The following is a 26,484-nucleotide window of genomic DNA, read 5'->3' on the forward strand; positions in this document are numbered from 1 at the left end:
CACATTAGGTTTAATACATCTCCCCATGTTATAGTGAACATTAGAGCATATGGCACACATAAATCCCTGCACAGCTAGAACCGCCGGAAACGTCTGACCACAGGATTTGAACAGGACTAAATTAATGATCATTAATGCAATATAGTGATCATTGACATTGTAGTAAAAGTGCAGCAATCTGTCAGAACATTTCCCTGGAAACTGATTTAGTGAACATTTAGGGGCCTATTTATTAATGGACACTTAAAAAAAAGCATTAATGAACATCTGTTATTTGCAGTGAAAACCAATTGTTTTAAATGCCTGCTATTATGTTCCCACAGGAACTTGTCTTTTATTGATTTCAACATTGTTCTAATTTATTATTGAGATTGGTAATAGGTGAGAGGGCCACCCATATTTCCCATAAAGTGAATCCAGTAACCTATCACTTGTTTACTTGCTTCTCCTTCCAATGCTGAAAGGAAATCTACAGTATACAGAAAAACAAACCTGTACCTGCTCTTGCTTGTTTTACAACAGGATGAAACACATACTGCAAATTAACTGTTTTGTGGGTGACTATTTAATTTTTTTTTAGATGAAAATGAATGTGAGCGTAACAATGGCGGCTGCAGTGAGATTTGTATCAACCTGAAGAACTCGCATCGCTGTGACTGTGGGACGGGACGGGTGCTTCGCAGTGATGGGAAAACGTGTGAAGGTGCTTTATCTTTTTGTGACTTATTTTTATTTATTTAAGTTATTTACGATATTTAGCATCTATTATGTGGAACTTCACAGAGAATACGGCAGTATTTAAAAATATTTTTGTATCAAATATAATATACTAACCAGTATGTTTTTGGAATATGGGCGGAAATTTCAATTTCCATAGGAAACCAACGCAACACAGGTAGAACATACAAACTTCATGCAGTTAGGGGGTTAATTGGAATAAATCCTATGAACTCAGTGCTGTGACGCAGTCATTCTGATCCCCGTGCCACTGATTAGCCCTATTTGCCCCATTATACAATGGTAAATACCAGTACAGCTACTATCTGTATCTCTGCAACATACTTCCTGACTCTCAGGCTTCTTCCTCTGGCAGGAGGCAACTAAGTCAGCATATGGGGGCCTGTCGGTGGACGCTGCAATGCAATGGGTCAGATTGTGGGCATGTCCATGAGATCACATCATCTTGGTTCTGACTTCTACTATACAATGGGGCAGGGGGCGGGCCATGATGATGCAGTTCAGCGCAAATCATATCATTGGCCCTTTACGACAGCAGGGAATTCTATGAGCAGGGCATGTTGTTCCAATCACCTGGTAATCACAAAATGAAGGACGTCTATGAGCAAGACCTCCTTATTGTACTTAATGCAGGTGGTGGCTGTGATACTTCTAAGATGCCATCTCTGCACTTTCCCTTGATTGGGCTGGAAAGTTGGCATTGGCAGCACTGTAGTGTTGGGACATGCCTTACACTGGCCATTGCTTGACTGTTCGATGTAACTGATAAGCTGGAATCATGTTCATTGCATGGGATCATAGTTGAAGGCAGTTACATGCCCCCCCACCCTCAAATGGTCGCAACATACCTGGATTTTCTCCCCCCATTTTCTGCCCTCAAACGGTACCTGACTGCCTGTCACTTTGCATATAAAACCTGACTGTATCTGTACAAGACCATTGTGCCACATTTGATGTTTTAAAAAAATCGCTCCTGTGGCATGGTTGCCTGTCCTGTGTGTGATAAGCAGGTGGCTCTTCCAATAGGAGACCACTGCAGTCAATGCACTGGCTCACTGAGCATAGCGAATGTTACTGCGAGGGACTGCAGGTTCCACCACAGTATAAGTTACATAAATACAGTATGTATTATGGGTGTGGATTATTAGATAGACAGTCAATAGGTCGACATGCAGTAGGCCAACAGGTCAACCTTGGAAAGGTTGACAGGGTCAACATGAATAAAAGGTAGACACATGGAAAGGTCGACAGGAGTTTTTCACATTCTTTTTGCACCTGTTGACATGGCCCCCAAAAAGTGATCAGGCTCGTGCCCCGCTATGCCCAGCACACTATTATATTCTCCCACTGTTCCAGAATTAATGGTGAAGTAAGAACACGCCGGTTTCAAATTGAAATCCTGAAAAACTCATTTCAACCTTGTCATGTGTTTACCTTTTCCATGTCAACATTTTTGGCACTGTAGATCTATTGCATGTTGACCTCTTGACCCTGTCGACCTCTTGACCCGGTCAACCTATTGCATTTTGACCTTTTAGGGCCGACCTATTGACTCTCGATTTAGACACTGTAGATCTATCACCCAGAACCAATGATTATGGAGCCTACCCTTATTCTTGTTCAAGGAATGCTAGACAGACACATGAAAGGCAGCAATGTAAATCCCAGTAATTACATTTTTTGATATTTTATCAGTGTTGAATATGAATATATTGATAATGCTCTGTTATAATGAGACCTGTAAGATCCATTGACCAGCTCAGTGAAATATATCTCCTATTAGATATTGTGGGCTGTCAAAACAATAATGGAGGTTGCAGTCACAGCTGTGTGCAGTCTGGTGAAACATACCAGTGTCAGTGCCCACGGGGGCTTGTCTTGTCTGAGGATAACCGCACATGTCAAGGTATGGAAAACATAGACATGATTTACATTGTTTTTTTATTATTGCTCAACTACAAATGTCAGTTGCATGTCTTCTCCTGCACACTTGCATGACACAAGAAAAAGCTCTAAGAGGTGTTAAATCTCCATGTATGAAAAAGGGCGAGTACAGTGTAAGTTCCTTCTGCACGGTTTCAGTTCCACTTGGACTGTAATTTTGGCCTGTGCTTCTAATTGGAATAATCCTGTACTACACACACTGGGCCTTTGAAACAGCCAGTTTCTAAAGGAGGTGTGGCCACATCATGGAAAAAAGTATGCATGGTGCCATGCACTGCAAAGGAGAAATGTTTCCCTCTTAGCAGCTGGCTTTGCCCATGCTGGATGCCTCCAACAGCCAGGGCTGGCTCTACCATTAGGAAGCTGCCTACAGTGCTGGGATCTGGAAGTGTGCCACCGAGTTTGCCTCTCACAAAAATAAAGAATGTCTATGAGAAGACATCATGTGGCGGCCATGAAACCTCTAAGACTCCGCCTCCACACTTAAGGGGCTGGAAAGTAGTTTTCGTGGCAGTGTGTGTTTGGAGGGAGGGCAGTAGGTTGTAGTTTTGCCTATGGTGCCAGGAAGCCTTCAGCAGCCCTGCCAACTGGGTCAGGCCCATGTTATTCAGATTAAGCACAGTAAAGGTAGACATTGGCAGAGGCTGTGTCAGACCAATGCTTTGGATGGGAAGCAGTTGCAGTTAGGTGAAGAGGCACATTTGTAAGTGCAATTTGGTTACAAATTAATTTAATCCAATAATGAGTTTAAACTAAGCAGTATTTGAGGAGAATGAGGAGCTATTGCTCTTAAGTGCTTAGTTATATTTTGATGTGACACTGTATTTATACTTTTAACAGTTCAGTCATTTACAGTATATTTCATACACCTACAGTGTGATTGGGTAGTATCAAGCTGTTATGTTACCTTTTTGTGTGAGGCCTAATGTATTTCTTTTAATTAACCATAGAAAGTACTTGTTCTGCTTCTATTAAGGTGTAATGGCTGCCATGACAGTAGACCGACTTTGATAGCAGCTCTTGTCATGCACAGAATTGTACTGGTGTGAATTTAGTAGGCGACCTTGACCTGCATAGAGAGTGATTGTTCTGCTCAGTTACCAAAATCTGTCTGCAATGGAACATTTAATCCTACCTCTAATAACCACCAGGGATTCTCACAATAGAAAGTGATAGAAGTTATAATAAGTTACATTTTCTGAATGTGTGACCTGCATTTATCTACCTGCTACATATGTGGAATACACAGTGGAACTGCATTGAATAGTAAATTTTTTCTATATTGGAATTCCTCAGTGTTCTGTTGTCTTCTCTTTTCAGTTCCAGTGATATGTAAGCCAAGCTCCATAGAGGTCTCTGTCCCAAAGGATCTAGTTGGTGGCCTTGAGCTGTCACTGAGTAATACCTCCTGCAAGGGTGTGTCCAATGGCACTCATGTCAATATCCTCTTCACAATGAAGACTTGTGGGACAGTCCTCAAGGTGTGTTATAGCGACAGTGACATGCTTTAAATATTACACATTTATTGTGTTGAGATCAATATATAGGGAGTATCCAATCTCGGCAAATTCAACAATAACTTTCATTTTCCGACTGTCAGAAACGTTCCGACAGTTGGAAAACACATGGATGGGTGAGCAGGTATGGATAATATTTTATACAAATTGGAGAAAATCTGGTATTGGTAAAAAAACATAAAATAAATGTTAAAATCTGTCAAACATAAGTTTCACCTACATGCCCTTGTTTCCATGTGTTACAGGTAGTAAGCGATAAGATCATCACCACCAATCTAGTGACAGGCATGCCCAAGCAGACCTTAGGGAGCAATGGGGACATTATAATTCGTACAAGCAAGATACTGATCCCTATAACATGCGAGTTCCCAAGACTTTACACCATCTCCGAGGGTTATGTACCCAACCTTAAGAACTCACCGTTGGAAATTATGGGACGTAATAGGGGAACCTTTCCCTTCACCCTGGAAATATTCAAGGATAAGGATTTCGATAAACCCTACAGAGAGTCTCTACCAGTGCTCAAACTCAGGGAATCCCTTTACTTTGGCATTGAACCTTTGATGCGTGTGAATGGTCTGGAGACCCTGGTGGAGAGTTGTTTTGCGACGCCTTCCACCAAAAATGATGAAATCCTGAAGTACTACTTAATCCAGGATGGGTAAGTGTTCCAGTTTCATTTTCATAGAATATTTGGTTACACATGAAATAGTCACAATACTGGAGACGCATGCACTAGTACAGGCATTGGGTGGCTCCAACAGATCCCTTAGAACATGTGATGTGGCAGTCTGAAGGCTACTATGTGCTAATGCTAATTGATTATGCCTTTAGCTACCACTGCAAAGCTATGGGGGGCTATTTTTGCAGTTGAAAACTACTACAGTACTCCCAAATGAACGAATCTTACCTAAGCAACAACGAGATGATAATTTAGATAAATATGACCCTAATAGAGATGAGTGAAATCGCCTACATCATGATAAAAAATAGGGATGGTACACTGTCAAACCCATAAAATGTCATACAGCTGGGAACAAGGTGTAGAAAGCATGACTACATAATTTTCACATGTTTGACATTGGCGTGTTAGATGTCCCACATCTAGGGTGACATTCTATGGGATGAGATTTGCGTTTTTTGGCGTTAATTAGTAAACAAAATGGCGATATCGCATTTTTCCGTCAAATCGCCTATTTAATAGGATGCGCTAAGGGACTGAAATCGCATATTATGTGCGTTAACGCATGCGGACCAAAAGTGCGAGATAAATTCGCATTTATATCGCATCCAGATGTTTTCGTACAGAAAAGTATACAAATCGCTTATTTAATGCAATGCGTTTTCGCAAATCGCACTTTTTAGGTGTGTAATAATCGCACTTATTTCAGACCAGGTTCTCTTTGGCGATTTGGCCCAGAACTCATTTTGGTCAAGTGCACACATGGTTTATTTCACCACAGGTGCCCTCATTTTCACTCACAAACACCCCTACATAAACCCCAACATCATTAAGGACACCTGTGAGGGTTTGAGACGGAGATTTTGCAGAGTGGTTTGGAGTTGCTTATCTGTGATGTGGCCCATTTGGAGGAGCTGCGCAGGAGGGAGGAAGCTGCGCGTCTGATCCAGGTAGCCCCCCGACTACTGCGTACCCCACGTATGTATCGCGCTCGGCTGTACCTGGACTCCCTCTCGGATCAACAGGTTGTGGGGATGTTTAGGCTGAACCGCATTAACCTGTTGGACTTATATGAGCAGGTGAGAGATGATTTGGACCCTTTCGGGGGAGGCAACTATGCAGTGTCTGGGCTGCACAAATTAATGTGTGCCCTCTACTATTTGGCCACAGGCTCCACTCAGTCTGTGACCTCATGGGCCTTGGGGGTATCACAGGCCACTTTCTCTAAGCATTTTACTCAAGTGTTACTTGCTTTAAAGAAGTTGTGGCGGACATACATCAGATTCCCCAGTTCTGAGCTGGAGTGGCAGGACCACAAGTTGGCTTTCTATAGACTCTCAGCATTCCCTCACGTGCTGGGAGCTACAGACTGCACACACATTGGGATTAGGGCACCACATGTGCGGGGCCACGTCTACGTCAATAGGCGTGGGCGGCACTCCCTGAACGTGCAGGTTGTATCCAATGCTCACTTGAAAATCCTGAGTGTTGTTGCAGGCTTTCCTGGGAACTGCCATGACGCCTATATTCTGAGACACTCAGCCCTCTGGAACCGATTTACCGACCACCAAATGCCAGAGGGCTGGCTACTAGGTAAGTACCTTTTTTCATATTACCCTGTCTGTCCTTATTTGTATCTGCTCTAATGTGTGTGTTTCCTGTTTCACAAGCATATTGCTCTTCTAACAGTGTGTCCTGTTTGAAAGAAACACATACCTTACCATATAAGGCAATCACTTCCTATCTGTGTTTTAGGTGACTCAGGATATGGTTGTGTTTCCTGGCTCATGACACCTTTGCGCTCCCCAGAGGGCCCTGCACAGCACCGGTATAATGAAGCCCACATTGCAACCGGCAATGTGGTGGAGCGCATATTTGGCGTTTTGAAGAGTCGATTCCGGTGTTTGGACAGGACGTCGGGTACGCTGCTTTACCACCCTGCCAAAGTAGTGATGATCATCCAGGCTTGCTGCATGCTGCACAACATAGCCCTGTCCCAACCTGCCTATGTGGAGGAGGAACATGCAGCAGTCGTGCAGGAAGCCCAACCTACCACACCTCGGGTAGTGAGGGGTACGCAGAGGGGGAATCTGGTGCGCACACACATCATCAGCCGTTACTTTTCTGGTAAGCACATGTGCCCTGTACTCCAAAATGTACCTGTGCTGTAAGTGTACTCATAAACAAATTTTTGACCAATACCATCTGCTTCCACCCACATTTAGCCTAATACACAGAGCCCAACGGATGGAGCTGGTGGTGCTGACCTATCCCTTGCTGGTATCAAGCTTGTAAGTACATTTGATACATGTATGAATGAAGTTTGCAGTAAAACATGGCTCACTGGTGTTGTGGAACTACACGTGCCAGCATGCCCTGACACACTATAACCATTACAGTCCAAACCATGAGTGTCAGAGCCTGCTGGAATATGTAGATCCACAACCTTTGACGGGCCAGGAGTTACCCCACACTACTTTAGTGCAATCCCATTGTCATATACCATTACAATATGTTATAATTCACACAATAATTGGTTTAAAAATAATACACAAACACAATGGTATGCGGTTAGACATTTTTACTTCAGGCTACTTTGTCAGACGCAATCTGCATTTTTGCAGGTGAAACATAAAAACTGTGGGGGCATGTTACAAGATGTATTGGATATTACAAAAATATCAAACATATGAGCTACCTTCTCCCAGCATCAGGCAACCCTACACCACTTCTAGAACCTGCACCAAGCCCACCACGGGTCCTAATACTCCGACGGGGTGGGGAAGTGGGGGAGCCACTTATTGGGGTGCTGGATACACTGCTGAGGGTTGATGCTGCGCCACCTCCGACATTGGCTTCCAGCTGCTGTAGTTGGGCCTGCATACCTATTAAGGCATTGGTCTGCGCTGTGCATGATTGGCTTAGTGCAGCTATACTTTGCGCAAGGCTGCCAATATGGCTATTCTGTTCCCTTACAGCAGAAGTTAAATCTGCAAAACGGGTGTCAATGCTGTTAGCAATGCGCACATGAGTGCCTACACCTACCCGTACACTACGTGCAATTTTGCGTAATTGAAGAAACGTGTCACGCATGTACCCCTGGATGTTACCTATTTGCAGGCTTTGGGAGGCCATGAATTCTATCTGTTTGTCCTTGAAATTGACCAAGGAGTTAGCTACTTGGGAAGCAGAAGCTGCTGTATGGGGTGTGTTTGTGGGTGGGGGTGGGTTGGGTTGGGAGACACCCCACTTGGGGGAAGATCACTCTGTGATGAGGTCTGTATTTCTTCCTCTGCCGCAAAGGTCTCGACCGGTTCAAGAATGATGTCCATTTCGTCTAACACCATTATTGAAGAATCGGTTTGGTCTGTCCCTAGTTGTATAGTACCTGTGGATACAGATGAAGAGGTAAGTACTGATGCATATATAGGCCAGACTGTTTTAGAAAGGGCTTGAGATGCTGGACGCACATACCTAGGGGTGTTATGTACTTACACATGTACCCCGATACAGCATGTAACATTGACATTAATAATAAGTCACATGCCTAGCTCAGATTAAATTCATTTCCGTTGCAATGTAGCCGCAGGAGATGAATGTATTGTTGATGTGACATGGGTGTGTGTACTGTATGTGTAATGGTGTGTTTTTTGATCATTTACCTGCTTCCACAGATTCTGCAGCAACTGGCCTTCTTTTCTTGGATGCCGCAGCACTTCGGGATGGACAATCTGTGCAAGGAAAGATGGGCAGCCATTATGGACCTTACAATGTCATAAGCATTTTCAAAAACCATGCATTCAAATGACAATAATGGACAATACTTCCTTTGGATAAGGACTACATTATTTATTCACCACAATTTTTTTTTTTTTTCACAATATTATTTTGTTAATTTATTATTAAATTAGTGGACACATGACAACTATTGGATAATGTGGTATGTAGTCATGGCAGGTAAACCACCAGTACACCTCTGTGTTTTTGGCCACATACATGTTAGGCTGCTAGAAAGAATGTTACAGTGTTGATCAATATGAGCAGTTGTGGAACTACAAGGCCCAGCATTATGAGCAATTTGAAAGTAGGAGCAGGCAATTTCTTGTGCATGACCTTGCTGGGCTATGTAGTTCCACAGCAGCACTTTACTTAGCATAACAATTCAAGTGAACATTACAGTTAGAAAACATTGGCATGTATGTTTAAGTTTGCATGTGGTCACACTTACCAGCTCTGGATGGCGTTTGCGGCCTATCGGTATCCGCCACGTGCATGCCAGGCAGGACCTCAGGGGGTATGATGCGCTTCAACTTCACCTCATACGATGTGTAGCACACAGTGGTGGGGCTTCCTCCTCCAGTCTTGGTGGCGTCCTCCAACTCCATGGCCATTTTACTTTTCAACTGCCTTTTGATGTCATTGAATCTCTTCTTGACATTTCTGACCAGGCGCTTGTGCTGACTGACAGCGTTCACCGCCTGGGTGATGTCCTTCCACATAGCCCTTTTGCGCTGTGCAGTGGTCTTGTGGTGAGATTTGCCAAGTAAACGGTCAAACACAGGCATGATAGCCCGGACAAGTGCAGCGATTTCCTCATATGAGAATCGGACCTTTCGGCCACTTTTTGTGTGGCCAGCTTCCACCTCCTCCTCCTCATTTTCTACACCAGCCATGTACCCCTCCTCCTCCATGCCAGTGTCTTCCTCCTCCTCACCTCCATCTTCCTCCACCTCTGACATGTGGCCCTCCTGCAGCTGCTATGGGGTATGATCAAAGTCTTGGCTATAGGATGGGGATGCCAGCGGATCCTCCACCTCCTCCTGCTGGGGCTGGACGCCCAGGGCCTGGTCTGGGGCTGGCCTTGCTGTGGCCATGCTGCCTGCCACACTGCTGGCTCTCCCACTTATTGACTCAAGTGGGACCCTCACAAAAAATGTTCTGAAAAATTAGGCTTATACTCGAGTATATACGGTAACAAAAATAATTAATAGATTCACTTTAATGGTCATTTCTCCAGAATCAAACAGGACCAAAACTTGAATGACTATATGAAGGAATGCTTGTGTACTGGTTGGCACAAGACTAATCAGTGGCGTAGCTACGTTTTGGGCGCCCCCTCGCCGTTAGGGGGGGGCACCCCCCCGTCGCCGCCCCGCCGAGCACCCCTACCCCGCCGCCCCGCCAAGCACCCCTACCCCGCCGCCCATGCAAACCCCCCCTCAATCCCCCACAGCCTTACCTATCGCGCTGGTCCCGGCGGCTCCGTTCTTCTGCTGAGGACCACCAGAAAATGGCCGCCCCCATACAGCAGACAGTTTCAGAGAACTGTGTGCTATATGGGGGCGGCCATTTTGTGGTGGTCCTCAACAGAAGAACGGAGCCGCCGGGACCAGCGCGATAGGTAAGTCTGCGGGGGATTGAGGGGGGTTTAACTATAGCACCGCAGCCCCCGGTGCCCCCATATGCACAGCGCCCCCCCCCCCGCGGTGGCGGGGGCTGCAGTGCTATAGTTACGCCCCTGAGACGAATCTTTTTTTTTTTTTTAAGTCACTCTTAGGGCCCGACTTAGACTTGTTCATACAGGTCTGAATTCGGGGTGTGTGCATGCACATAGTCGCTCATGCGCATGTGCAAAATGAGTGACAGACAGGAAGCAGACGCTTGGGTCCGCCCAGCCTTTCTGTTTCATGGGTGTGCCCAAAAAAATGGGGGCTCGCCCATAGAAACACTGGGTGGGCACCAGGGAACATAGGCATTTCCCGGCCTGCTCAGGGCGGCCGGGTGAAGTCAAAACACATCAGCGCCCTCCACCCAATTCAGAGAACAATGTCCAGCTTAATTACGTCCAGGCTTTCTATTATCTGCGAAGAGAGGTAAAAATGAATTTGATATTGAGTAATCATCGAATGATTTTTCCTGTGTGGGTTAATGCGAGCGGATGTGTAAACGTACACATCCGCTTACAGTGTAGCATGTGGATTCAGGTGGCGGGGTGGGCGTGCGTTCGGCAGGGCAGTGTTTACCTGCTCACTAGGCAGCAAATATATGCAGCCCAGCAAACAGGACCGAATCAGGCCCTTAGTTTTAAGATTAAGATTTCATTTGGAATGCTTATATCAGCCATGTTCCTTAAAGCAAGCTAGGAGCACACAGCAGAACATATACCGGAGCCCATGAGCAGTGGCATAACTAAAATTTCGGCGCCCCCCGCCACTAAAATATGTGCGTCCCCCCTTACAGCTGCATCTGCCGCCAGGACCAGCAGATCCTCCTGTCTGCGGTCCCGGTGCAGCGTTCCTCCTGTCACAACCACCGCCGATTACCTGTTGCTGCCGGCTGCTTCCTGCTGCCTGCAGTCTCTGTGCTCCTCCGGCTCCTATTAGAATGTCACTTGCAAAATAGCCGCTGCCTTACAACAGACCGTTATTTAAGATGCAAGTGGAGGTCCCCACCTCCTCTAGCATCCTTAATAACAGTCTGCTGGTAGGGGGCAGCCATTTAGCAAGTGACATTCTAACAAGAGCCGGAGGAGCGCCGGGACTGCAGGCAGCAGGAAGCTCTGCTGGTCCCGGTGGCCAGCAGCAACAGGTAAACAGTGGCAGTGGCGGCCCCATTAACAACAGCTTCCACAGACCCCGCGGGGCCCAAACTTACCTAGCGCCTCCAAGCCACCCGGGGTCTGCGGAGCTATTGTTAGGCCACTACCGATGACTACAATATCCCTGAGACACTATTTACATATTCAATATAGATGTTCCCTTTAGTTTGTGATGCTGGTCAAGCTCTGTAAAGTCAATGTTTTTCTTCAAGTGAACTGTTTTTCATGAATCTTTTCAAAAGCAATAGGAAAGATGAGGAAAGATTTTCTTCTGTTGCTTTTAAAATTCTCCTCTATTGAAGTGTGCAGGAAGGAGTGTCAGTCTGTGTCATTATTTGCTTCTGGAACTTTTTCTGTTGCTTTAATTTCCATAATGAAACTTACTTTTATTTCCGTGACTATATTTTAGCATCTGTAATGGTCATTCTGGTGTCACTTTCTATGTTATATAGAAGATCCTTTCTGCTCATCCATAAGCCTGGTTTACATTCCACCTTAGGCCTTGTTTCTGACTCCTGCATGTCCTTTTGTATTGCAAAAGGCACAGACCTTTTCCTTCATTTAAGCAGACGCCACATGGACCAGTCGTGAGGCTTTGCAAGTCAGCTCTTCTACCTATCACAATTCTGCACATTGTATTAAGGGGGTAGAAAGAGACAGCATTACTTTATGTGCAATCCTAACTCAGCACCATTGGTCCCCCGACCCCCCCCCCCCCCCCACCCCTCACCAGAAAACAAACTACAGGATCAGATGATCACCCTGCACACTGCATTTGGGGAAATGGCAGAACAATGCAGTTGGGGGAAGGGCAGGACCTGCATCACACCAGCTATCACCCGGCCAGGTCAGGGGGCACATTGACCATGGGGGCCCCGACATGACACCCAAAGGCCGGCAGGATCACACACACCCCCGGCCGTGCACAGGATTTCCGCTCTGCAGGCCCCAGCGGGCCTCACCGGCTCAGCGGCAGAGACACTCTCCTGGCCTCATTGACTCTTCTCCAGCCTCACTGACTCTCCCCCCCGCCCCCTCCCCCAACCCGCCCTGACCCCCACGCTGGTCCTCCATACAAGAAGAAGTCGTTGCAAATGGCTGCCTAGGAACTGTGCACTCAGCCATATGTAACCCCGTGTCTCCCGTGTGATAACTGTACTGTCCCTGCTTATATCGTTACCTCCCTGGCTGCTGCAATGACCAGTGGCGCCGCTGATGCCAGCCTATGCGCTGTGCAGCTCGGTGGGTATGTGCTCCCTGTGTGAAAACTACTGTTTCTATTTGTATTGTTACCTACCTGGCTCTTGCAGTGACCAGTGGTGCCGCTGATGGCTGCCTAGGCACTGTGAAGGTATGTGTTCCCCACATGTAATGTCTTAATGCAATGTATGTAATGTCCATCCGTCCGTCCCCCCGGTTGATGCTGCACTGTAATCCGCAAAAAAATCCTAGTGTGCGCAAGCATACATGGCCAATAAAGTTGATTCTATTCTATTTGCTGTTGCTGTCAAGAGTATAAAATCCAGCTTGATTCTCTGCTCCCAGGTGGTCTGGCTAATCATCACATCCTGCTAATTGCCAAGGCCAGCCTGACTCCCTACTGCACTGGTACCAGACGATTTCTGTTTAAAAGCCTGTGTATCATGCTTGCTGGGTTTAGCTGAGGACACATGCATTCCAAGTATATTATTCATGCTGGGTTTAGCTCAGCACACCAGCATTTCTACTGCAACTCAAACCCAGAGAATTGCGTATGAGAAGATCCTACCTTTGGCCTCCTCAATTTCAACACACAGCTGATCCTCCTTTAATATCTGAATCTGTTCAGGGTACTAGAGCATCTAGCGGGTGCTTGTCCCTATCTGTATTTTTTTCATTTTTTTTATTAACATCTCACCAGTAATCTTTTTTTTTTTAAATGTATTTATTGGTTAGATCAATATAAACAGGGACCCTCATAGTAAGGCCATAACATGATGAAAATACAGTAATGATGGTTTATGGATCCAGATACAATATAACACAAGTAATGATCTGAATTTAAACATAGAGTAAGACTGCACAGAGGCACTGGCGTAACTATAGCACTGCAGCCCCCGCCACCGCGGGGGGGCGCTGTGCATATGGGGGCGCCGGTGGCTGCGGTGCTATAGTTACACCTCCCCCCAATCCCCCGCAGGCTTACCTATTTCGCTGGTCCCGGCGGCTCCGTTCTTCTGCTGAGGATCACCACAAAATGGCCGCCCCCATATAGCATACAGTTCTCTGAAACTGTCTGCTGTATGGGGGCGGCCATTTTGTGGTGGTCCTCAGCAGAAGAACGGAGCCGCCGGGACCAGCGCAAAAGGTAAGGCTGCGGGGGATTGGGGGGGTTTGCATGGGCGGCGGGGGTCGCCCCCCCCCTAACGGCGGGGGGGCGCCCAAAACGTAACTACGCCGCTGCACAGAGGTAAGAAAGAAAAAGTATAATAAAGTCTGGCATCACTAACAGATAGTCCAACCGGTTATGGTAAAACCCTTCTAGTTGGCTACCTAAAGATAGTTGACCACATTTAGATTGACATTAACGGAAGTTAGACACCAGCATTTGAGCAACCAGAGAGTGGTCGACGATCACATGGTTCACTTGAGTTTTTCACTGTTTTTGGTGCCGAATGTCACATGGGTCCCCCTGGACACTGTATATGTGCACAGTGTCCCCTCGCATGGGGAACACTATTATAATCTCACTCTATGTCCACTTGGATAGTTAAGTAGGAACCAAGTTGATCTGTGACGTTCGGCACTGAAAAAATTAGAAAAACTCATGTGATCGTCGACCATGCTCCCGTTGCTCTAATGCTGGCATCTAACTTCCGTTACTGTCAATCTAGACGCGGTCAACTATCTTTATGCTTCTAACTAGATGAGTTTGGGTATGGATCATTTTTGATAGACAGGAACTAGGTCGATAAACACTAGGTCGACGTGACTGAAGGTCGTCATGATTGAAGGTTGACATGGGTTCGTTTGACCGAGTCATTAGCTCGGCACAAGCATTAGGTCGACATGGGGAAGGTCGACAGTCAAAAGTTCGACATCGGGTTTTTCACGTTTTTTGTCCCTAATGTCCACATGGACACAGAAACGTAGCACCGCGTCCCCTCGCATGGCACGCTGCGCTTGCAATACTTCAGGCTCGGTGCCTAGCAATGCTGGGCACACTATTTTCTTCTCCCACCATGCCATAGTGGATGGTAGGGCATGATATACTGCCTATCGGCACATGTCGGTTCCAAAAAAAATTGGAAAACCCCATGGTGTCAACCTAATGCTTGTAGACCTAGTGACCGTATCCCATGGATTTGACTAAGAATGGTTGACCATAACATGGTCGCTCTAGACATCGTAAATCTGTCGACCAGATACCAGTCCAACCAGGGGATGACTAGAGTCAAAGTGAAACAGGAAAACGAATAGAATTGCGAGAATGCAGGGAGAAAAAGAAGGAAAGAGGAGGGTGAATCCTTGATATAAACCCCTATTAGAAGCTAAAATTAATATAAATAATGAAAAGGGTTAATTTACATTATTCGCCATTATATATTGAAAGAGGAAGGGATTTGCTGAGTGGCAAACCATGGACCCCATATTTTATGGAATGATTTGGAGGATTTGAGAATAATGCTAGTCATATATTCCATATGGGGATGCCATCTCACCGTGGCCATTCGCAGTCGGGGTTTGCACATGCTCAGAAATTTGCATGCGCAAACCCCAACCATTGTGGCAGGGGCCATATTCACTCTGTGTGAACCAGAATCGGCCTCATAGTACCATCTATATAGCAATTTATACATATTTGATTTGAACACAAATAGAACTGTCTTCATCATTTAATAGAGAATTTAAATTCACTTCCCATGCATTCTCAATAGGGGTGCGTTGAGGAGGGGAATCCTCAACCATTAACGTGTATATAAGGGAAATTTAACCTCTAGTAGAGGCACGTCGGAAACATAAGTCCTCAAAAGTAGAAAGAGGTCTGTTGGATACAACATGTCCCACTTTGCATTGAAAATGCCTTTTGTAAGAATTGATAAACATTCCTGGTGGGGATGTTCTTCTCCACTTGAATCTGAGTGAATTATGGAAAAGATTTTCATTTAAATATAAAATATTTTGGTTTCTCCATAAATGAAATGATGATGTGTGCATACCTGGAAGGAAGTTTGGGTTATTGGAAAGAGAATTGATTGGTGAAGGGCTAGGGGTTCAAACTAAATTTCTTGTTAGGCGGTATGCAATGTGCCGCCGCTATTTCTGATGTGGGAAATAGCGGCTGCTTTCTATTCAATGCTGTCATTAACGACAGCATTGATGCTGTCATTGCATTGATCAAGGCAGAACGGGCCCGACTTCAGAAGCTGACGGGCCCATTCTGCCGATAACAGTCATGGATTGTCGCAATCCCGGCCGCTGATCGACAATCCACTGCCATTTTCGCAGCCACTCCCCCTTTGCGCCGAGCGGCAGGCGGACATTGAATCCCATCTGTCATTATGCGGTCGATCTGACAACAAACAGGCCAGGATCACGGCTGTCGGCGGGGATTGACAGCCGTGATCCCAGATTGCATACCCTCTAGTCCCAAATAACGAAGCAGCGAGATACAATTGGATGAGATATCACAGCCTTAGTGCGATGCGATCTCGAGTTTCCACGAAGAGAAGGAATCGTAGAGAGGCCCAACTCATCAACCTCAATGGTAGTCCAATCCCTTTGTGCCTCTGGATTTCACCATTGAACACACTGGACCAGTTGGGCAGCTAAATAGTATCTTTTAAAATCAGGAATGCCAAGGCCTCCGCTGTGTGGGGGGTGTTGTAATATCTGTAAACAGACTCTGTGGTGTTTATTAGCCCAAATAAAAATGAGCTTGAAATAACTGATGATGGTGGTGTGCTAGATAAACACCTAAATATTTTCTGTTTGTGCCATTTGTTTGGGAAAGCAACTTCAAAAGTAAGTTTCGATGGACCTGGGATATAAAAAAATCAAGTACTTCGGTTTTGTCTGCATTGATTTTATACCCAGAGTGTCTAGAGTAGATATACATTTCAGAGAGGAGAGGTTGCAAGGACTGAACTGTGTTTCCCTAGGATAACAGAACATCATCTGCATACAGTATAAGGGGATTTTATGCTCGGATGGACCAATTTTTACACTTTATCCGCATTGTCACGAATCCGCGCTACCAGGGGCTCTATAACTAGAGCAAAGATTAAAGGAGATAATGGATATCCATGTCTGGTACCATTAGCTATTCCGAAAGATGAGGTGAGACTGTTGGCAGAGACAGTGGCTGTGGGGGAATGATATAATGCCATAATACTTTGCAAGAATTTACCAGCGAATCCCATAGTTCTAAGTACAGTACCTCCAAGGTAAGGGGCCATGAGATACGGTCCCCACCAGTCACCACTTAATAGTAGAATCTCAATCTTCAATTTTCACAGCTGATGATTGTATTTTTACATTTATTCACAGCTAGTTAAACCTGGACTGCCAGCCAATTTATTTTATTTGCTCCCTTTGAAATACAGTACATTATTGAGTTACTTACATCTATTTTGCAGACTTCACTAGGAAATTGCTCGTATCTTTTGTGTTGTACCTTAGGCCATAACCTGTTGCAGATATGCTTATTGTTAAGGCATCAAACATGCATTGTGCATTATTCTGTGCAACCTGTATAAATATACGGTTGTTCCATGTTGAACATTGATAAGGGAATGGAGAAAATTACGTTTTATGAAAATGAGTTGTGCTGCTTTATTAATACAATAAAGTAAAATGTCATGTTTTCTAAATACATGTATTTCATATATTTCTGCTTTATTTACAGGTGTGTCTCAGATGAGGCTGTAAAACAGTATACATCAAAAGATCATCTTGCCAAACACTTTCAGGTCCCAGTGTTTAAATTTGTGGGAAAGGATAACAAGGTATATGTTATATCCTAGAATGTGCTAAGTTATTTATACACAGAGTGTATGTTCAACATGGAAATCAAAGCTCTAGAAGAGAATTTTGATCCATTCCAGCTAGAAAAACAAGCAGAGCAAATAAAAAAAAATAAACTTAAAATGTAAATGTTCTTTTAACAAAGAGGTTAGAATGATATCCACAAATGTACATGTAAAAGATTACCGTGACTGCAATTTTATAGATCGTTACAGGATTGCAGTATCATTTAATGGCATTCATTACAGCAATCCTGCTAAGTGTATACTTGCATACCCTCCCGGAATGGCTGGGAGGCTCCTGAAAATCAGGCCCTCCTCCCAGTCGGAAGGGTCGGCATGCCTCATGCATTTCCCTGGATCCCCATGTCTTAATTTGACAGCCAAATACCAGCATTAGTGGGTGTATGTGGAAGGCCAGGGCTAAAATGATGCAAATGACATTCTTTAAGCCCCACCCCTCCACATACACCTGCAAATTATGTTATTTCCTGCAAGGAGGGCGGGCCTTAATGATGCAAAACTCCATCCCCACCCAACTGAGTGCAGCTGAAAGTCTACTCTCCTTTCTCCTGGAGACATGAAATGTCAGCAAGTGTGGCTGAGTGTAGTAGCATATTTTTTCACTAGAATCATACTTACAGAGCCTATTTGTTAATATTCAGCCTGAAAACTGATTTTCTAACACTGCTTATTGTATCATATCAATATAAAATAACTGCAGGCCTATATCCATCAGTGATATTAATGGGGCAGTTGACATATGCTTGGAATGCTGATGTAATACAGTCCCTAAGCCCTTGATGGCTAACCTTGACACTCCAGCTGTTGTTGAACTACACATCCCAGGATGCTCTGCATCAGATTTAGCATGGCCAAATAGCAAAACTGAAGCAGAGGATGCTGGGATGTGTAGTTCAACAACAGCTGGAGTGTCAAGGTTAGCCATCAAGCCACTCAAACATATGCTTCCAGTTCCACTCAATGATTGGAAAAAAAGAAAAAACTGATTATAGAATGTAAAGCCACTGTACCGTTAAATAGGCTTTCCCAGGCTTTACAAGGGAGGTATCTGTGGTGACAGAACACAAGTGGTTCAATGTACTTGCTGACAGAGAAGTATGGCCAAATTCATTTAGTCACAAGTACATTGGGAATAGCTTTGGTCGTCTCTGTGTGGTGTGACTCTGAAGCTGTCTTATGTCTGCAATCTATGGCGATGCATGCAGCGTTATTTATTACGTTTCTTAGGTACTTGTGTAATAGCAAAGAGCCCGGCTACGCTACATTTTCAGCATAGCCTAAGCTACGCTGTCAGCATAGCCCTACGGCTGCCTAGCGTAGTTAGCGTAGGGACTCCGCGGCAGCCCGGCTCTGTCCCCGGCGTCCATGGCTCTGTCCCCAGCGTCCATGGCAAGCCTAGTGAGTGTCTCTCACATAGCGCTGGTAACCGCTAGATCCCCTGCGCTGGCGGACACCGGTGGAGAGGGGATCATGCGAGCGCCGACGGAGAGGCCCTACAGCTGTCTGAGACGCAGGTGCGTCTCAGTAATTATTGCGGCAGGTTACGGGGAGACGGGGTTAGAGGGTTCGGTCGCACGTAGCCCATGAATGCAAGAAGGAAAGGTGTGTTGGCTTAAGTAACAGTGATGTCATTTACTCCTGATAAGTTTGAGCATTTATTTAGCTCATGGAATGGCCAAATCTTTTTCCCAGAATTACCATGATTTAAAAATTGATAAAAAAATTATTTGGAATATTATCTTTCAACATATATGTGTAGGCTGCGATTCAAAATGTATTATTTATTTATTTATTTACAGTTTCTTATATAGCGCAGCATATTCCATTGTGCTTTACAATTGGAAAATCACTGAATCATTTACTGTGTGCAGTAAACCTAATTTGTGATCATGTAGCATGGATTGTGTAGCATCACTGCCTCACAGCACTGTGGTCATTGTTCGATTCCCACCATGCCCCTAGCTATGTGGAGTTTGTGTATTCTCCACATGCTTCCATGGGTTTCCTCTGGGTACTCCAGTTTTCTCCCACAAGTCAGTTGGTTCCAAACAAAATGAACCCTAGAATGAATGTGTGTGCATGTACATGTGGTAGAGAAATATAGATAGTTTCACTGGGGCAGGGACTGATGTGAATATTCAAATATTCTCTGTACAGCGCTGCAGAATATATTTACATATACATAGTTACAGAGTAGGTGAGGCTGAATAAAGACTTGTGTCCATCTAGTTCAACCTATGTTTATAGTAGCTTATCCTTTGTTGTATATTATGTTCCGATATTTTAGAGACAGATTATGTTACTTATTCGTACTCATGGATGTTTTAACCAATAAATGTTTATCCAACCTTATTTTAAAGATATTTATAGTGTCTGCCGACACCACTTCTCCAGGAAGAGAGTTCCAAAGTTTGACTGTTCTGACTGTAAAGAATTTTTTTCTTCTAGATGAACAAAATCTTTTTTTCTTCTAATCTAAACTCGTGCCCTCGCTTCATAGATTCCTGTCTAGCAGAAAAAAGGGTGTTTGACAGTTCCTTATATTGGCCCCTAATGTATTTATAACATATTGAGCATGTCCCCCCCTTAAACGTCTCTTCTCTAGTGTAAATAGTCCCAGATTGCTTTATCTTTCCTCGTAGCTTAAATTCTCCATTCCCCTAACAAGCTTTGTGTGCGCTATATAAATAAATGGTAATAAATACATAATAATACTACTTGACATACTGTAAAATCAAGATGAGATGGATTGTAAGCATGACTTATTGCCATTATATAATGTTTACTGTATTCTTAGCGTTCCTAGTAGAGTGTGGGACCACAGCAACTGAAGTTCTTAAGACTTTATAACTTTTTTTGAGATCGTCTTCTTTCTCACCATGTAGGAGGTGTTCTTGCACTGCCAGATTTTGGTCTGTGGAGCCACAGATGAACGATCTCGCTGTGCCCAAGGTTGCCGCCGCCGGATGCGCAGATCTGGAGATATGGAGGATGGATCAAGTCCTATGATGAACCATCTCCTCACTGGTGGTCCCATAATAATAGATATGGAAGATTAGCGTTGTGTCCATACAGATCCACATTGTAAATAAAGTGCCTCTCTATGATGCTAATTCAATCTTTTTACTCTTTATATTTAAAACTATTTCCCAATTTCATGTGTTTATTTATCTAACCAATGTAAGTATTTTGTACACTTGTCCCATAGGAAAATTTGCCAATCCATTTTTCAACAGATATATGAAGCTAAAATAATCTATGGTTTATAATTGTATCTGATTAAAAGGGAGAAGCTTTTTGATGTCTAGAATATTGTCCATTTTTGCTTTACTACATTTTATTTTGCTTCCAACATGTTATATAGGGGAAAACAACATATAGAGGGGTGTTTAATCTGGTATTCTGACTGTTGGAACATCCTGACAGTCAGAATCCTGGGCCATTTTGTCCGAAAGTAACTTGACAGTACGAATTCAATTACACGGCTGTCAAGTGTCGGAAAGTGCGTATATCGGTGAAAAGGGCAGCGGTTTGTTGAAAAACAACCATGAATTCGACAATCCCAGTCGTTTCCGACAAAAACTGCCTTCATCGCTGTCTGTAACGGAAGCATTGAATAGGCGAGTTGCTATTTCTGCCAGCGGAAATAGCGGCACAGATTGAGTACACTTATTCACAGATTGAAGGCACGAATTCATTTCATAAAATATATCCTTCATCATTCCCATTTATTTTTCATTCTCTGTATGGACCCCCTCCCCTCCAGCTGGTAGCGCGTGTGGGTAGACTCTGGGCCCCAACTGGTGCTGTTTGGGAAGAATGAAGACACAGTGTGTGTGTGCATTAGTGTCACTACCTTTATTGACATCTGTTGCGGTAATATATGGGTAGCTTAGCCACACACAGACAGAAGGGGTGTGGTTTCATAGGATATGGGAGTGTCCTCACATGCTGTGCTTCACACGGTGGTACACATGGTGGTACAATTTAAAACAATTCATTTAGACAAGTACCAGACAAATTTGAGGAATAGAAAAAATATATTTCAAGAGTAGCAGAACACAAATATGCATATACAGTACATGTCACAATATCCCGGTACTTACCTGTATGTGCGATACATCTACATGTAGTTATATGGTGGGTTTGCTAGGACACTAAGAATTTACATTTTTTATTATCATCAAACATTTACTAATGTCGGGACCTTTTGTCTACTTTAACTGGCATTCAGAGACAACATAAATACTGGGTGACCACAAGGATAAGGCCCAATTGTATGGTATAATCAGAGAAATGTCTTGGTCACTCCAGCTAACAGGCGAGGTTGGGGTTTTAGGGCTGAGACTATTCCCTGGCAGCATAAGTGCTTTGCATATTTACCAAAAGTCTGCAGCTCATAAACATGCATCTAACATGCAGCTAAGAGCAAAGCTAATCACGTGCGTGCCCTTTGTCTCTCCATTGCCCTAAGTAAGCTGTGTAGTGTTTGTCTTTCTTCATGATCTAACCTGTGTCTAAATCAACTCTGTCTGCAAATATTACCTGCATTACATATCATGCTTAAGGCTAAGCTGTTAAAACACACAGTAATATGACAGGTAGTTGTGTGTGCGTGTGTGTGTAATACCCCAACACACCATTAATCATTTACAGATGGAGCCGCTCTCTTCCAGCAGGGGTCTAGCAGTCGGATCGTCAACCGCCAGCTCACGGGAAGGGAACACGCGCACATCCCCTTCCAATGGAGCTCCCCAGTGGTCCTCACTGCCGGTCCCTGTTGAGGACCCCCCTATACAGTCCAATCCATGGGTGGGAATTGGTGGTAGTTATACCACTACTGTATTATACAAATATCACAGATGGGAAGTTGCTTTGTATATTATTTAGTGGTGAATTGCCTAAGATCTAGTTGTTCCATTCATTTACCATTCATCACAATCTGCGAATCACCGTAGTACCATACTGCTGGTTGGTGACAGATTTCTTATGCAAAAGATTATGAAGGACAGTGGTGGTACCTGCAGGGATGAAACTAGAATTTTCATCACACAGGACAAGGCAGTCAATTATCTTCGCTCCCCCCCAGCATATGCATACATGCGTGTGTATCACATCCATTACCTGAGGCAAGGCAGTAATATGACTCTGCTCCTTCTCTCCCCTCCCCCCCTCCCATCTGCATATGCACACATGGGTGTCACATCCAGCACCCAGGCCATGTGACCCCCCTAGCCCCCTCCCTAGTTGCAGCCCTAGTGCTTGGACCTGGACCTTTGCTCCTATGTTATAACCATTTCAGATTGACAATGCCATGTTTGATTAAAATATTAGAATGTATTTTTTTGTTCAGGATGTTATTTTGAAATATGTATTTTTTATTTATTCTGCACCTGGAAGCCCAAGACTGAGACTGTGTTTTCATGTGTTGTGCCCCTGTGTGGTTTGGCAATGTCTGGTCACACATGAGCAGTAGGGACCCAAAATGGGTGGTGATATGGCAAGTCCCTTCATAGTATTTATTTATTTTATTTATTAACAGTTTCTTATATAGCGCAGCATATTCCGTTGCGCTTTACAATAGGTGATACAACAAACTGGGTATTTACAGATGGTCAAAGTTATGAGGGCGCTGCTCTCAAGCTTACAATCTATAGGGAAATAGGCATTAGATACACCAGAATGCAAAGGTTCCTGATGTGCTGTAAGATACGGTGACCCATCAGTTTGGCCATGGGTCAGGAGGATGGAAAATGTGAAAAGTAAAGACAGTGGATATGTGTGGATTGTACAGTGGGGATGTAATTAGATAGGAACGGTATAATATGAAGGTTAAATGGATGGTTCTGGAATTTGGTCAGCTTGCCTCAGAGGTGAGTTTTCAGGGAACGTTTATAGATTTGGAGACTGGAGGAGAGTCTTATTGTGCATGGGAGGGCATTCCACAGAGTAGGTGCAGCCCAATGAAAGTCCAGCAATCGGGAATGTGAGCTAATAAATGAGTGTGGATAAGAGACGTAGATCTTGTGAGGAGCAAAGAGGTCGGGTTGACAGATATTTTGAGATAAGAGAAAAGATGTATGTTGGTGTAGTTTGCTTTATGTGTGAGTAAAATAATTTTGTACTGAATATGGTAGAATACAGGTAACCAATGAAGTGACAGACAGAGTAGCTTTGCAGACGATGAACGTCTGGCTATTATTGTCAGTCAGGGGGGATTGTGGGGAGATCCAGCATTATTTTTCAGTGTATTTGTATATATTAGGCATTTCTCCTAGATAATATATAGTATTTGAAAGTACTGTTTTGTTTTTTTTTGCAACCAAAAATAATGATATAGCTAATAGTGTATATAGTGCATAGCCAGAGCAGATGCAAACAGTATGCAAATGTATGTGCTAAACAATGACTATGGGCAATGCAGTGAATACCCTAGAAACTAGTGATATCCTACCATCCACCAAATGACCAGTGAGTATGGGTGACCGATACATAGCATTGCCATTGGTGCACTTGATACTGTATGTGAAGAAACAGGTTCCCAAATGCTTAGATTACGGCTAAAGATCTGTGTAATATACTGAAAGCTGGGTCTGTAGAAATGACCTGGTGCAGATGGACTGCATACATTGATAATGTTTTATTATACATATATGAATTATATCTGAAACTTATGAAAATATAATGCTGGCCACAGTCTTAGCTATGTTTCAACATATTTATTTTACAGAACTGAAAGCTCCTGTATACTCTCTGACCAGTGACTGACTGGCTCATCTCCTACGTTAGCTTATAGAACACATTCAGCTTTTGCCTAGCAGAGCATTCAGGCTCTTCATCAATCAGAGAGGCATTGACTACTGAATCCTGGTCTAAGTAAGTCTTTAGTTCCAGCCAACCAGAATGTATTACTCAGTGAGGCTGCACTTATAGATTATCTGCCACTTATGAAGAGAGAACAAATCCTTTGTATTAAAGTATCTCTTGCAGCTTCCTATGCTTCCCTGGCATTTCCTGATTCATGATTGAAACGACATAATTATCATGACTATCTGTCTAGTTGTTCCAATTTAATAATTAAGGTACCCCTGCATCTGCAGAGAATGGGATTCCAACTCTTTGCACTGATTTGGTACTTCATTAGAATAATGTATATATGTGTGCGCTTTAATGCAAATCTATATATACCACAACCGGCTTGCTTTTAATAAGGTCAATACAAATTCTCTTCTTAACTTCAGATCTGCACATTAAGGTCATGAGGCAAGAGTCCTGTACAGCCTAGGGGCAAGATAAAAGGACTGAGCATATTGGTTGGTTCTAATTAATAGGAGGTTTATAAGATCTAAACCGTTAATTGGGATATCCTGTGGAAATGTATTACACAATAAATATTTGTAAACTCTAAATAAAAATGAATATATTGTGAAGAAAACAGATCAGCAATGCAGAGCAGATCCAGTCTCATACTGCTTTCACATTGCGGAAATGGGTAATGACACGATATTCTTAAATGGGACTTTAAAACGGGTCAGAGCCTTGAGACCTTTCACATTGCAGGTGAAAACCGTTTTAAAAATCATTTAATACCATTCAAACATTCAACCCGTTTAACCCCCAAGGGACACGTTTCAAGCCATTGAAATAGAGCTGTTCAAACTGCCAAAAAAACGGCTTTGAAACGTGTTGAAATACCGGTTAACTTTAACCGGTAAATCAACTCTGGCACTTTCACATTGCAGCCTTAAATGTTTTAAAATGGAAAAAAACGGCAATATACCGTTTTAAAAGTGCGATGTGAAAGGGGTATCAGGCGTGCCCAGTAGTGTGAGGAGAATGGCAACTGTCACACACACAGGTCCAGCTGCAGCATCTGGAAATGAGAGACGATCCGCTGTTTAAGATATAAAAATAAAAAAAAAAAACTGCAATCACTTAAACCCTGGTAGCCTGATGCATGCTGATGCTGAGCGCACACAGAAGTAGATGAACAACTGTCTATTGGAGCGAAGCTTCAGTGTTCCCAGGGCGAGTAGCTATGCAGTGCTGTAATACTCTGCAGTAACCACTGACTACCAGGCTGTGCACCGCAGCAATACTTCAGGACGACTGGACAAGGGCTTCATTATACTTATAGTTCATCTTTTTCCTCCTCGTTGCAGATGCAGGATGATCTTTGGCTGTTCATGAACGGTTTGCATCCCAAGGTCCAGACAGTGTTAAAGACTGTATCTGCCACTGATTCGCAGGCTGCAGGGATTCAAAACATTAGTTGTATATATATATAGCAAACGACATAAGTAAATTACATATGTATGTATAAAATATATATATATATATATATATATATATATATATATATATTATACACACATAATGCTTCCCTTATGCAACACATTTGCCTTATATATTACTGTTTTTATTATGTTAACTTAAATTTTTCTGTAAAAGCTGACTATAACCCGCATTAAAAAGTAGCTGCCCAGCTGGAGGAGAAGGTAATATTGGAGCACATCTATACACTGCATGATGCATGGAAGCTATCACCATCCACAGCTTATGGTTAGCTGAATGAAGTGAAAGCTGGAACACCCCCCTTCCCCCCTTGCCTCATCCACCCAGATTTAATGGCTTCTAAGCCTAGAAATTTAGCTAACCTCATAAATATCACATGCCTCCCACCACACACCAAACAACTTACATGTGCCCTATTGAATGCACGCTCTGTTTGCAATAAATTAACATCCATCCATGACCTCTTCATCTCCCACAACTTCAATCTGATGGCAATTACAGAAACCTGGCTCACACAATCAGACACGGTCTCGCCTGCAGCACTGTCACATGGTGGTTTCCACTTCACTCACACCTCGAGGCCTGGTAACTGTAAAGGAGGTGGAGTTGGTATATTACTGTCACAAGACTTCACATACTCAGTTCTCCCACCAGTTCCTTCACTCACATTTACATCATTTG

General features: G+C 43.7%; 2 protein-coding genes across 3 annotated transcripts in view; one reads left to right on the forward strand and one right to left on the reverse strand.

The window, feature by feature from the left end:
* The window catches only part of OIT3 (oncoprotein induced transcript 3), a 40,616-nt gene extending 19,798 nt beyond the window's left edge, over positions 1–20,818 (forward strand). The window contains exons 4-9 of the mRNA XM_083148445.1: positions 581–703; positions 2,522–2,644; positions 4,003–4,163; positions 4,445–4,860; positions 17,367–17,466; positions 20,394–20,818. Coding sequence (XP_083004571.1) covers positions 581–703; positions 2,522–2,644; positions 4,003–4,163; positions 4,445–4,860; positions 17,367–17,466; positions 20,394–20,567 — 1,097 coding nt within the window. The 3' untranslated portion in view covers positions 20,568–20,818. The remainder of the gene's footprint in view (positions 1–580; positions 704–2,521; positions 2,645–4,002; positions 4,164–4,444; positions 4,861–17,366; positions 17,467–20,393) is intronic.
* Positions 20,819–21,341: 523 nt separating this feature from the next.
* The window catches only part of PLA2G12B (phospholipase A2 group XIIB), a 41,704-nt gene continuing 36,561 nt past the window's right edge, over positions 21,342–26,484 (reverse strand). For both annotated transcript variants that reach the window (XM_083148447.1, XM_083148446.1), the window contains exon 4: positions 21,342–25,758. In XM_083148447.1, the coding sequence (XP_083004573.1) occupies positions 25,640–25,758 (119 nt within the window). In that variant the 3' untranslated portion in view covers positions 21,342–25,639. The remainder of the gene's footprint in view (positions 25,759–26,484) is intronic.

This window comes from Crinia signifera, chromosome 6 (genome assembly GCF_055691185.1).
Source record: "Crinia signifera chromosome 6, ASM5569118v1, whole genome shotgun sequence".
Lineage (NCBI taxonomy): Eukaryota > Metazoa > Chordata > Amphibia > Anura > Myobatrachidae > Crinia > Crinia signifera.